Below are 13,306 nucleotides of genomic sequence, written 5' to 3' on the forward strand. Positions count from 1 at the left end.
GCCGGACTCGCCTCTGTGCGGGGAAGATAACAAGGTGACAGTCAGGGGACCCAGTCAGTGGGAACGAGGGAACCAGGCTTCATGGAAGAGACAGGGGGATTACCCATCAGCCCCTAAGCCAACAAAAGTGCCCCGTTCTCACCAGTTTATATTCTCCCTGGGTCTGGGCTGTGTCTGTGTCTGTGTGTGTGTGTGTGTGTGTGTGTGTGTGTGTGTGTGTGTGTGTGTGTGTGTGTGTCTGTGTGTATGTCTGTGTCTGTGTGTCTGTGTGTATGTCTGTGTCTGTGTGTATGTCTGTGTCTGTGTGTGTCTGTGTCTGTCTCTGTGTGTGTGTGTGTGTGTGTGTGTGTGTGTGTGTGTGTGTGTGTGTGTGTGTGTGTGTGTGTGTGTGTGTGTCTGTGGGGCTCAAATAGCGGAGCAAAATCCTGCTCTCTGAGCCCCACAGCTAAGAAGGCTGGACCAAAACAAGGCCTCTGAAGAAAGATGGCCGCCACAGACGTTGTCCGAGCTTTGTCCTTCTTTCTACTAATCACCTACTAATAAATACCTTGTCCTAACCTCTGGCCTGTTACAATACAGACCAAACTGTGTGTGATAATAAGTTAGACCCACAGTTAGACCCACAGTTAGACCCACAGTTAGATCAAGAGTTAGACCCACAGTTAGACCAAGAGTTAGACCAAGAGTTAGATCAAGAGTTAGACCCACAGTTAGATCAAGAGTTAGACCCACAGTTAGACCCACAGTAAGACACACAGTTAGACCCACAGTTAGACCCACAGTTAGACCCACAGTAAGACCCACAGTTAGACCCACAGTTAGACCCACAGTAAGACCCACAGTTAGACCCACAGTAAGACCCACAGTAAGACAGACATTTGATTTGATGTGATATTGTCAGGTGAATTTCTTAAGTATTGTGTAAAGGTTTCCTTCCGCTCCCCTCTTTGTGATGTGTCTCTGACACTGAAAAGCAGTACATTCTCAGGCCTTGTCATGACCAATACCAAACTTTGACAGTATAAGCATTTAAGATATTCTGTGGTGGAAGTAAAGTAGGAATCCAGACAATTGGAGTTCGATCACATAAAAGAGGCTGGCGTTTGACAACAGGCCTTTTTGTCTGGAGGGGAGAGATGAGTAAGTCCTTTGTGTTGGTGGGAGAAGGGGGAAGGGCGATGGGGGCCGGAGAGCCCCAGACAGGACAGGACTTGCGCTCAGAGAGGCTAGGACAGGACAGGACAGTGTGTCTATCTGCCAGTATAATGCCAGTGTAGTTAAGGGGCCACAGGCACCAAGGCTCTTTCACCATAACAGTTACTGTAAGTTATGAAGCACAGAGTGGTTTCAAGGTTGGGGTCAAGGTCAAATACACATTGGAATATTTTTTGAAATTGTCCATTGGCTTCAATTATCCCCCTCAATTCAGAATTTGTTCAATTCAACAATTGAATGTGAATTTGAACTGAATTGACCTATCACCAATCACAACCCATCACATACTACCTTCCCACTTCCCACATTGTCAATTGAATCAAGGCCCGCTGGCCACATCCGAAAGGTTTGAACTGAATTGAACCTATCACATTTCCCAAATCAAAGGTGACAACCCATCTGCTTCATTTCATACTAGCATCACAGTTCCCACTTCCCAAACAAGGTTGTCTAGCTGGAAAACCTGAAAAGTGTGGTCTTGAAAAGTCATGTAAAAAGGCATGTTGACATCGGAGTGGAGATAGAAAATTGCTATTATTGTTTTTTCTTTTGCTAAAATCAGCGGTGTGGTTTCTTTCATTTAATGTTCATGTTATGGGGATATTTATATAAAGGAAATTTGTCTTTTGTGTGGAAAATTAAAGATTACTGACAGTAAGAAAATATTGTTTATTTATCTGATCATATTGTAATATATTTGTTAGGTTTTCAGGGTTCAACAGTGAACATTCGAACAGGCCAAGTCTCCGTCCACTGGGTTTGATGATCATGTAACATGTTGACATCGGGAGGTTGTGTCTTGTCAGCGGGTGGTTACCAGTATTGTCGCTGGGGGTTTGATGATCCGCCCACTGGAAGAGACCGCCCCAAACGGTGTGTGTGTGTGTGTGTGTGTGGAATACACAGGCAGATTAGCCCTTCTCAATCCTGACACTTTTTCCTGTCGGGTTTAAACTCCTGCTGGATGCTGGTCAATATTAGTACTCTCTGCCAAGAACCACACTGAGGGTTCTAATCAAGATGGATGCCACAGGCACCAAACCAAAAAACGCATGTCTTCACCAAAGGCATTTCACTAATTCACTTAACATAGAACGCGTAATATAGCTTAAATAATCGTATACAGTGCATTCGGAAAGTATTCAGACCCCTTGACTTTATCCACATTTTGTAACGTTACAGCTTTATTCTAAAATGGATTAAATTGTTGAAATTGTTTTTTTCCCTCATCAATTTACACATAATACAAAGCAAAAACATTTACATTAACTTTTACGGAAATATTACATTTACATAAGTGTTCAGACCCTTTACTCAGTACTTTGTTGAAGCACCTTTGGCAGCGATTACAGCCTTGAGTCTTCTTGGGTATGACACTAAAAGCTTGGCACACCTGTATTTGGGGAGTTTCTCCCATTGTTCCCTGCAGATTGTCTCAAGCTCTGTCAGGTTGTATGGGGAGCGTCGCTGCACAACTATTTCCAGGTCTCTCCAGACCTGTCCGGGCTCTGGCTGGGCGACTCAAGAACATTCAGAGACTTGTCCCAAACTTGTCTTTCCTGTGTCCTTAGGGTTGGTGTCATGTTTGTCCATGGAAAGAGGTCTTGTAACACAGTTGAAATCGGAAGTTTAGATACATTTAGGTTGGAGTCAATAAAACTCGTTTTTCTACCACTCCAATCATTTCTTGTTAACAAACTATAGTTTTGGGATGTCGGTTAGGACATCTACTTTGTGCATGACACAAGCAATTTTTCCAAACAATTGTTTACAGACAGATTATTTAATTTATAATTCACTGTATCACAATTCCAGTGGGTCAGAAGATTACATACACTAAGTTGACTGTGCCTTTAAACAGCTTGGAAAATTCCAGAAAATGATGTCATGGCTTTAGAAGCTTCTGATAGGCTAATTGACATCATTTGAGTCAATTGGAGATGTACCTGTGGATATATTTCAAGGCCTACCTTCAAACTCAGTGCCTCTTAGCTTGACATTGTGGGAAAATCAAAAGAAATTAGCCAAGAACTCAGAAAAATTGTAGACCTCCACAAGTCTGGCTCATCCTTGAAGTTACCACGTTCATCTGTACAAACAATAGGACGCAAGTATAAACACCATGGGACCACGCAGCCGTCATACCGCTCAGGAAGGAGACGGGTTCTGTCTTGTAGAGATTAACGTACTTTGGTGCGAAAAGTGCAAATCAATCCCAGAACAACAGCAAAAGACCTTGTGACGATGCTGGAGGAAACAGGTACAAAAGTATCTATATAGCAGTAGCATTTCGCTACACTCACATTAACATCTGCTAACCATGTGTATGTGACAAATAACATTTGATTTGATTTGAACCTTTGGCCCAGTCTGAAGTCATGAGCGCTCTGGGGCAGGTTTTCATCTAGGATCTCTCTGTACTTTTCTCTGTTCATCTTTCCCTCGATTCTGACTAGTCCCTGCTGCTGAAAAACCTACCCACAGCATGATGCTGCCACCACCATGTTCTAGACATGACACTTGGCATTCAGGCCAAAGAGTTCAATCTTGGTTTCCTTAGACCAGAGAATCTTGTTTCTCATGGTCTGAGAGTCCTTTAGGTGCCAACTCCAAGCGGGCTGTCATGTGCCTTTTACTGAGGAGTGGCTTCCATCTGGCCTGATTGGTGGAGTGCTGCAGAGATGGTTGTCCTTCTGGAAGGTTCTCCTATCTCCACAGAGGAACTCTGAGTATTGGTGTTGCCAAACTTCTTCCGTTTAAGAATGATGGTGGCCATGTGTTCTTGGGTACTTTCAATAATGCAGAAATGTTTTGGTACCCTTCCCCAGATCTGTGGCTCGACACCATCCTGTCTCGGAGCTGGACGGACAATTCCTTCGACCTTGGCTTTTGCTTGTTTTTTTCTCTGACATGCACTGTCAACTGTGAGAGCTTATATAGACAGGTGTGTGCCTTTCCAAATCATGTCCAATCAATTTGAATTTACCACAGGTGGACTTCAATCAAGTTGTAGAAACATCTCAAGGATGATCAATGGAAACAAGATCCACCTGAGCTCATAGCAAAGGGTCTGAATACTTATGTAAATAAGGTATTTCCATTTTTAATACATTTGCAAACATGTCAAATACCTGTTTTCGCTTTGTCATTATTGGGTATTGTGTGTAGATTGATAAGGATTTTAAAAATGTAATCAATTTTAGAATAAGACTGTAACGTAACAAAATGTGCAAAAGGTCAAGGTGTCTTTATACTTTCCGAATGCACTGTATATACAATGAACAAAAATATGAACTCAACATGCAACCATTTCACCAATTTTACTGAGTTACAGTCAATTGAAAAAAATTGAAAATAATTCATAAGGCCCTTTTCTATGGATTTCACATCACTGGGCAGGGGCGCAGCGATAGGCCCACCCACTTGGGAGTCAGGCCCAGCCAATCAGAATTAGTTTTTTCCCACAAAAGACCTTTATTAAAGACAAAAATATTTTGCATGTGAAGAAGCCGGAAGTGGAGGTCCTGGGCTGGCGTGGTCTGCGGTGGTGAGAACGGATGGAAGTACTGTCATATTCTCTAAAGGCGGCTTACGGTAGAGCGATGAACATTCAAATCTCTGGCAACAGCTCTGGTGGACATTCCTGCAGTCAGCATGCCAATTGCATGCTCCCTCAAAACTTTAGACATCTGTGGCATTGTGTTGTGTGATATAACTGCACATTTTAGAGTGGCCTTTTAGTGTCCCCAGCACAAGGAGCACCTGTGTAATGATCATGCTGTTTAATCAGCTTCTTGATATGCCACACCTGTCAGGTGGATGGATTATCTTGCTCACTAACAAAGAAATGCTCACTAACAGGAATGTAAACAAATTTCAGAGAAATAAGCTTTATATGCGTATTGTGCATTTCTGGGATCTTTTATTCTATTGTATTTATGTTCAGTACATTGTGGCTCTGTAAACTAATGTGAAACCCTCTTTCGACCCGTCAGAAATCAAAGCCATCCGTTTTTAATAAAGATATACCTTAGATGCAGTATAACGCCAATTTAATATTTCTTAGTGCACCAGTTGCATTCATGTTACTGTTGTGAGAATCAGTGTCCTCCCACGTGAAGACGTTGGTATTGAGATGTAGCAGTTAGTTTGCGACACAAAGTATCTGAGCTCCTTTCCAAGGCCAAGCACCGTATCAATGATGTCAGAGGAGAGGATGCTAGGCTAGCACTAGCTCATGGGAAATCAGACCGTTTAGAGACATACGAAATCATCCAGACAAACCTCCCATTGAGAAGCTAATCTTTTTTGTCTCTCTTTGCTCGTGAAACCATTTTAAGTCAACCGCTCTGGTTTTGAGAAGTCTGTCATTTTGGCTTGGTTTATTATATTGTTCTTGACATCTGGTATTAATAATGTACATTTATTGACATGACACACTTTGTTTTCTTTTAATCACTTAATACATGTTTGTTTGATCTAGTGTGAGAATATTGCATTGTTAGGTTGAGTCACTGACTCATTATTGGGTTGAGTCTCTCACATACTTTGAAGATTGTGTTTTCACATGAAAACAATTACTGGGATGTCTACCTTCAAATGAGTTCCAATTTGGCATTCCTGAGGTCAATATAAATTGCCGGAACTCCCAAGAGGAAGTGGGGAGGGGACACATCTAAGCATGAGAAAGATATTCAGTCTAATCCCTAGTGATGTACAGTGCCTTCAGAAAGTATTCACACCCCTTGACTTTTTACACATTTTGTTGTGTTACAGCGTGATTTTAAAATGTATTAAACTGAGATTTGATTGTCACTGACCTACACACAAAAGCCCCTAATGTCAACGTGGAATTATGTATATATATATTTTTAGAAATGCTGAAATGTCTTCAGTCAAAAAGTATTTAACCCATTTGCTATGGCAAGCCTAAATAAGTTCAGGAGTAAAATTATTCTTAACAAGTGACATAATAAGGGGTTTAACATGATTTTAGGGTTTAACATGGTTTTTGAATGACTTCCTCATCTCTGTACCACACACATACAATTATCTGTAAGGTCCCTCAGTCGAGGAGTGATTTTCAAACACAGATTCAACCACAAAGACGAGGGAGGTTTTCCAATGCCTCACAAAGGAGGGCACCTATTGGTAGATGGGTAAAAAAAAAGCTGACATTGAATATCCCTTTGAGCCTCATGGTGAGGTTATTAATTACTCTTTGGATGTGGTATCAATACACCCAGTCACTACAAAGATACAGGAGTCCTTCCTAACTCAGTTGCCGGAGAGGAAGGAAACCGCTCAGGGATTTCACCAAGAGGCCAATAGTGACTTTAAAACAGTTACAGAGTTTAATGGCTGTGATAGGAGAAAACTGAGGATGGATCAACAACATTGTAGTTACTCCACAATAGTAACCTAAATGACAAAAGAAAGAAGCCTGTAGAGAATACAAATATTCCAAAACATGCATCCTGTTTGCAACAAGGCACTAGAGTAATACTGCAAAAAATGTGGCAAAGTAATTCACTTTTTGTCTTGAATACAAAGTGTTATGTTTAGGGCAAATCCAATACAACACATTACTGAGTAACACTCTCAATATTTTTTAAGCATAGTGGTGGCTGAATCATGTTATGGGTATGCTTGTAATCTTTAAGGACTGGGGAGTTTTTCAGGATAAAAAGAAATGGAACGGAGCTAAGAACAGGCAAAATCCGAGAGGAAACCTGGTTCAGTCTGCTTTCCACCAGACACTGGGAGATTAATTCACCTTTCAGCAGGACAATAACCTAAAGCACAAGGCCAAATCCACACTGGAGATTCTTGCCAAGAATACAGTGAATGTTCCTGAGTTGTCAAGTTAGTTGACTTAAATCTACTTGAAAATGTACTGTATATACTGTGTGACTGCAGTTCATTCTAATCCCCAGAGATATACTGTGTGACTGCAGTTCATTCTAATCTCCAGAGATATACTGTGTGACTGCAGTTCATTCTAATCTCCAGAGATATACTGTGTGATGGCAGTTCAGTCTAATCCCCAGAGATATACTGTATGACTGCAGTTCAGTCTAATCCCCAGAGATATACTGTGTGACTGCAGTTCAGTCTAATCCCCAGAGATATACTGTGTGACTGCAGTTAATTCTAATCCCCAGAGATGTACTGTGTGACTGCAGTTCAGTCTAATCCCCAGAGATATACTGTGTGACTGCAGTTCAGTCTAATCCCCAGAGATATACTGTGTGACTGCAGTTCAGTCTAATCCCCAGAGATATACTGTGTGACTGCAGTTCAGTCTAATCCCCAGAGATATACTGTGTGACTGCAGTTCAGTCTAATCCCCAGAGATATACTGTGTGACTGCAGTTCATTCTCCCCAGAGATGTACTGTGTGACTGCAGTTCAGTCTAATCCCCAGAGATATACTGTGTGACTGCAGTTCAGTCTAATCCCCAGAGATATACTGTGTGACTGCAGTTCAGTCTAATCCCCAGAGATATACTGTGTGACTGCAGTTCAGTCTAATCCCCAGAGATATACTGTGTGACTGCAGTTCATTCTCCCCAGAGATGTACTGTGTGACTGCAGTTCAGTCTAATCCCCAGAGATGTACTGTGTGACTGCAGTTCAGTCTAATCCCCAGAGATATACTGTGTGACTGCAGTTCAGTCTAATCCCCAGAGATATACTGTGTGACTGCAGTTCAGTCTAATCCTCAGAGATATACTGTGTGACTGCAGTTCAGTCTAATCCCCAGAGATATACTGTATGACTGCAGTTCAGTCTAATCCTCAGAGATATACTGTGTGACTGCAGTTCAGTCTAATCCCCAGAGATATACTGTGTGACTGCAGTTCAGTCTAATCCCCAGAGATATACTGTGTGACTGCAGTTCAGTCTAATCCCCAGAGATATACTGTGTGACTGCAGTTCAGTCTAATCCCCAGTGTGTATGTGTGTTGGTTCTTCTATGATTGTGAGGACCTAAAACAAGGGAAATGATCCCCACAAGGACAAAGGATATTTTAAGCTTGGGGTTAGGTTGACGGCTTGGTTACAATTAGAGTAAGGTAAGGGTAAGTGGTTAGTGGTAAGATATATGGTTTTGGTTTAGGGTTACAAGTTAAGGTTAAGGTTAGGTTTAGGGTTAGGAGTTACGTAAAATAGGATTTTGAATGGAAATACATTTTAGGTCCCCAAGAAGATAGAAGAACATAACGTGGGTGTGTGTGTGTGTGTGTGTGTGTGTGTGTGTGTGTGTGTGTGTGTGAGAGAGTGTGTGTGTGGCTCAGTGAAAGTGTGTCTTGTTTTGAGTGCCTGTTGAAAAATGATTTTAAAAGTAGCTGGCTCAGCTCAGTCAACCCCACAAGGTGAAGGAGGGAGGGAGACAGACAGAGTGAGAAAGAGACAGAGAGATACTGTAGAAGACAGTGAGTGAGACGGAAAGAGTGGAGCAAGAGAGTGTGAGAAAGAAGAGGCAATAAGAAGAGACGGAGGGAGCGACAGGCCATCCAGGCAATAAATAGGACCTCCATTGCAGTAGTGGTCTAGCAGTGGCCTGTGACCAGTGGAGGCTGCTGAGGGGAGGACGGTTCATAATAATGGCTGGAATGGAGCATATGGAATGGAATCAACCATGTGATTTCCAGACGTTATTATGAACCGTCCTCCCCTCAGCAGCCTCCTCTGCCTGTAACTGTGTACAGGCCATAGTGGAGTATTGAGGAGACAGTGAGTGAGAGTGGAGGTAGGGTCTCACAGTGGTGGGGTTCAAGGGTGAGTTTCCTAATTGCTGAACTACACTCAGAAAAAAAGGGTTCTGAAAGGGTTCTTTGGCTGTCCCCATAGGAGAACCTAGGTAGAACCCTTTTTGGTTCCAGGTAGAACTATTTTGGGTTCCATGTAAAACCCTTTCCACAGAGGGTTCTAAATGGAACCCAAAAGGGATTCTACATGAAACCAAAATAGTTCTACCTGGAACCAAAAAGGGTTCTTCAAAGGGTTCCTCTATGGGAACAGCTGAACAACAAGGTTCTAGATAGCACCTATTTTCTAAGTGTACAGACCACAGACACACACTAACTAACTATTATCTGGGAATCATGTGACCGTGTGTGTGTGTTCACAGCCCGTAGCTAAAGAAAGCAGTGTTAAACCAGTGACAGTCCTGGAGGTTCCTACCTGGTGTAAGTCTAGTGTGAGGGTCACCCAGTGGAACTGTCTGCCATTTTTAATGCTGGGGCTTTGCCACCACCCGTTGGTGCCGTCAATGGCGTTGGTGATTGGATGTTGCTCTGCATAAAATCAAGAGAAAGCAATAAAATGAATGCCTGGAATCCACGCAAGAAGTACAGTATTTCAGACAGATACTGTAACTCAAAGATAGTGGGACAGTAGAAAGTCAAACTGTCTGAAGCATTAGCCAGTAGTCATAACAGAGGTAAACCACTGCTTCCCTCCCCTTCTCCGCCTTCGCCCAGAGGGTCCTAACTCCAGTACCTTTGGGGTTTTGACTCTGGGCGTTACAGGTCCGACACTGGGAGTTGCGGATGCGTCGTCCTGGTACGTGTTCCACCAGTTTACAGTACATCTCTGGCTCAGGCTCTCCACAGGTGGCGTTGGTGGTGATCTCTGCATTACTGGCCAGGTTGAAGATGGCGGGGAAGAGACCTGGGGGAGACCCAGTAGGGTTTAAGACCATGACATCTACACACACAGTACATGGTCTGTTTACACACACACACACACACACGCACACACACACGCACACGCACACACACACACACACACACACACACACACACACACACACACACACACATCAATTCACCCCCACAAAAGAGGAGTTGAATCGCTCCCTTTCAACCCCTCCTTACCTCCCACCACCAATGCAGACCCATCCTCATAATTTCTCCTCTGTGTTCTGTCTGCAGGGCATGTCTTTGAGAAGCATGATTAATAACGGCTTTATGCATGTTAACTAATGCATAACAAATTATGCTTACACTGTTTATTAATAGTTAATAAACAAGCTGTTCATGAGCAGAACTTCATTCCAGACACAATTAAACCTTTCTAACAAGGGATCTTTACTGGCATTTCAAAGACCTCAATACATCTCCTCTCTAAAATCTAAAACATATGTACGCTTCCCAGGAGAAGGTGGCCATTGTGAGCTTGGCCTACGACTTAATCCTATTGAATTGAATGGTCCCAAAGCATTCCCGAGAACAGTGATGGTGAGGCCTTCAGAGGCCCTCCAGGAAACTGGAGTTGTTAGCCTAATGACATAGCAGCACTGAGACATCTGACCAGACGAGTGGTAGACTGTCTCGGAGTCAGACCCACTGATCGGTAATGAGACAGTACAGTATGGTTGAGACATCTGACCAGACGAGTGGTAGACTGTCTCGGAGTCAGACCCACTGATCGGTAATGAGACAGTACAGTATGGTTGAGACATCTGACCAGACGAGTGGTAGACTGTCTCGGAGTCAGACCCACTGATCGGTAACGAGACAGTACAGTACGGTTGAGACATCTGACCAGACGAGTGGTAGACTGTCTCGGAGTCAGACCCACTGATCGGTAATGAGACAGTACAGTACGGTTGAGACATCTGACCAGACGAGTGGTAGACTGTCTCGGAGTCAGACCCACTGATCGGTAATGAGACAGTACAGTATGGTTGAGACATCTGACCAGACGAGTGGTAGACTGTCTCGGAGTCAGACCCACTGATCGGTAATGAGACAGTACAGTACGGTTGAGACATCTGACCAGACGAGTGGTAGACTGTCTCGGAGTCAGACCCACTGATCGGTAACGAGACAGTACAGTACGGTTCGGCAAGACAGTGTGAAATTGGGATGACTGACTGACTGACTGTCTGTCCATCTGTCTACATGTCTATCTGCCATTCGGTGGCTGCTGATTTCTCATTGACAGAGAGGCTTGACCCCTGTGCTCTGTGGGCTGTAAAGGGGAAATGCAGGGAGAGTGGATTATTATTTTCGTGTTGACTATTTATTAGCTTGTTATAATGTTTTTAACAGTTTGCCTTAAAAATGATTTTATTCAATCTTAGAAACCATCCTGGTCATGGTTTGTCATGAAAGAAACCTCAACCATGTTCTCTGACCACCAAACTCACAATGTTTTCCTTGTTTAAAAATCAATTGTGTTAATTGACTTTAAAAAATCAGAGCCAAATCTCAAATCCCGATGGATTTGATCCTGTGAAAGTGAAACCCAATCTTTCATATTTTGGCTCATGGTAGTCTTAATCCCGGAGAGGGTTATTTTACAGTACCTAGCTTTGACATGATCTAACCAGGTGCAAATAACTGTGGGAAGGCAAGTGACACAGTGACAGCCCGGGGGGATGTTATTGACACAGCAACTGGTTGTGGACAGGGACCATCAGTCAGGCAGGTCCTGCTATTTCATCAATAAATCACCACCTAGTCGTGATGTAACAGCACACTGCTAATCAGCGCTACTAAATGGCTGACTGGCACATAGTCAGACACTGATGTCACCCATAGATGTGGTGATTTGTGGTCATTTCAGGCTTCTTACGCTTATTTCCTGGGGCTCCTTTGCACTGGGGATGCTTTGCACTGGGGCTCCTTTGCACTGGGGCTCCTTTGCACTGGGGATGCTTTGCACTGGGGCTCCTTTGCACTGGGGATGCTTTGCACTGGGGCTCCTTTGCACTGGGGCTCCTTTGCACTGGGGATGCTTTGCACTGGGGCTCCTTTGCACTGGGGATGCTTTGCACTGGGGATGCTTTGCACTGGGGCTCCTTTGCACTGGGGATGCTTTGCACTGGGGCTCCTTTGCACTGGGGATGCTTTGCACTGGGGATGCTTTGCACTGGGGCTCCTTTGCACTGGGGATGCTTTAATCATCTGTCTGCATCTGCCGACCAAATCTGGGCTCCATGGTGAACGCTTGCATGTGGCGGAAAATGAAATCAAAGCCAAACTAGCATCCTTGTCCTACTTATCATTTTATTTAATGATGGGCTTTAATATCCTCATGTCTTATTAGAGTTAACTGCAATATTAGCCCCATAATTATCTTCATCAGCTTATCTGACATCATCCATTATACAGCTTTTTGGACTAAACTGCTTGAGATGATGTGATGTGAACTAAATGGCTATACCCCCACAGTTTAGCAACTACATGGATGCGTAACCAGGTCAGTGGGTACGGTGGGGCGGCAGGTAGCCTTGAGGTTAGAGCATTGGGCCAGTAACCAAAGGTTGCTGGTTTGAATTCTGGAGGCGACAAGGTGAACAAATCTGTCGCTCTACCCTTGAGTAAGGCACTTAACCCTAATTGCTCCAGGGGTGCTGTACAATGGCTTCCCTGGCTGTGGCCCCACTCCCTACGGGTGTATCATGGGGAGTTGGGATATCCCCCCCCCCCCCCCCAAAAAAAAAAATCCATTAAAGGACAAATATAAGCAGCCCTCAAATGATTTTACAACTCAGCTCATTAGTGTGAAAGGGACATCAGTCAGTCAGTGAGGCCTGGTCAATGTTTGGATAACAAGGCCCCGTGATTGACTGGCTTAGATCTGAGCAGGCCCCCAATGGTCAGAGGTCATCTCATCAGCCTTACCCAGGAGCGGCTGCCATCTTTGGAATGCCACTGTCACTGAACACAAAAGACTAACATTTCAACAGTTCACTGGTAGATAGCATCTGGGTTGATAAGGTAAAAATGCTGTCCGTGACTGAAGATATTAGCCAGCTACCAGTTCAGCAGTTCAGGTCGCGTTACTCAACGCTCAGGGCACTCGGTTTAGCAAAGAATGTTGTGTAAATAGTGATGGTGAATTGATTAAACATGACAAATATTTTAACTGATCAATGCATTCTCTGTGTGGAACATATGAGTAAATAATATATTTGAGTAAAAACATCAATCTTAAGGCAGGGAGTTTATTTGGACATTTCTTGTTCTTAATATTCTGAGTAAACCTCCCCCTCACAGTCAATAGTCTCGAAAACCCGACACAGTGACTATGGTCTGGTTTCATTGACTCACTCTTTTGGCAACTTTGAGAA

General features: G+C 43.6%; 1 protein-coding gene across 1 annotated transcript in view; it reads right to left on the reverse strand.

Annotated features, from left to right (window-relative positions):
• The window catches only part of LOC115104875 (laminin subunit alpha-1-like), a 77,113-nt gene that overhangs the window by 59,257 nt on the left and 4,550 nt on the right, over positions 1-13,306 (reverse strand). The window contains exons 2-3 of the mRNA XM_029626242.2: positions 9,724-9,894; positions 9,406-9,518 (exon numbers count right to left, since the gene is read on the reverse strand). Of these exons, the coding sequence (XP_029482102.2) occupies positions 9,406-9,518; positions 9,724-9,894 (284 nt within the window). The remainder of the gene's footprint in view (positions 1-9,405; positions 9,519-9,723; positions 9,895-13,306) is intronic.

The sequence above is a fragment of the Oncorhynchus nerka genome, linkage group LG22 (genome assembly GCF_034236695.1).
Source record: "Oncorhynchus nerka isolate Pitt River linkage group LG22, Oner_Uvic_2.0, whole genome shotgun sequence".
In the NCBI taxonomy this organism is placed as follows: domain Eukaryota; kingdom Metazoa; phylum Chordata; class Actinopteri; order Salmoniformes; family Salmonidae; genus Oncorhynchus; species Oncorhynchus nerka.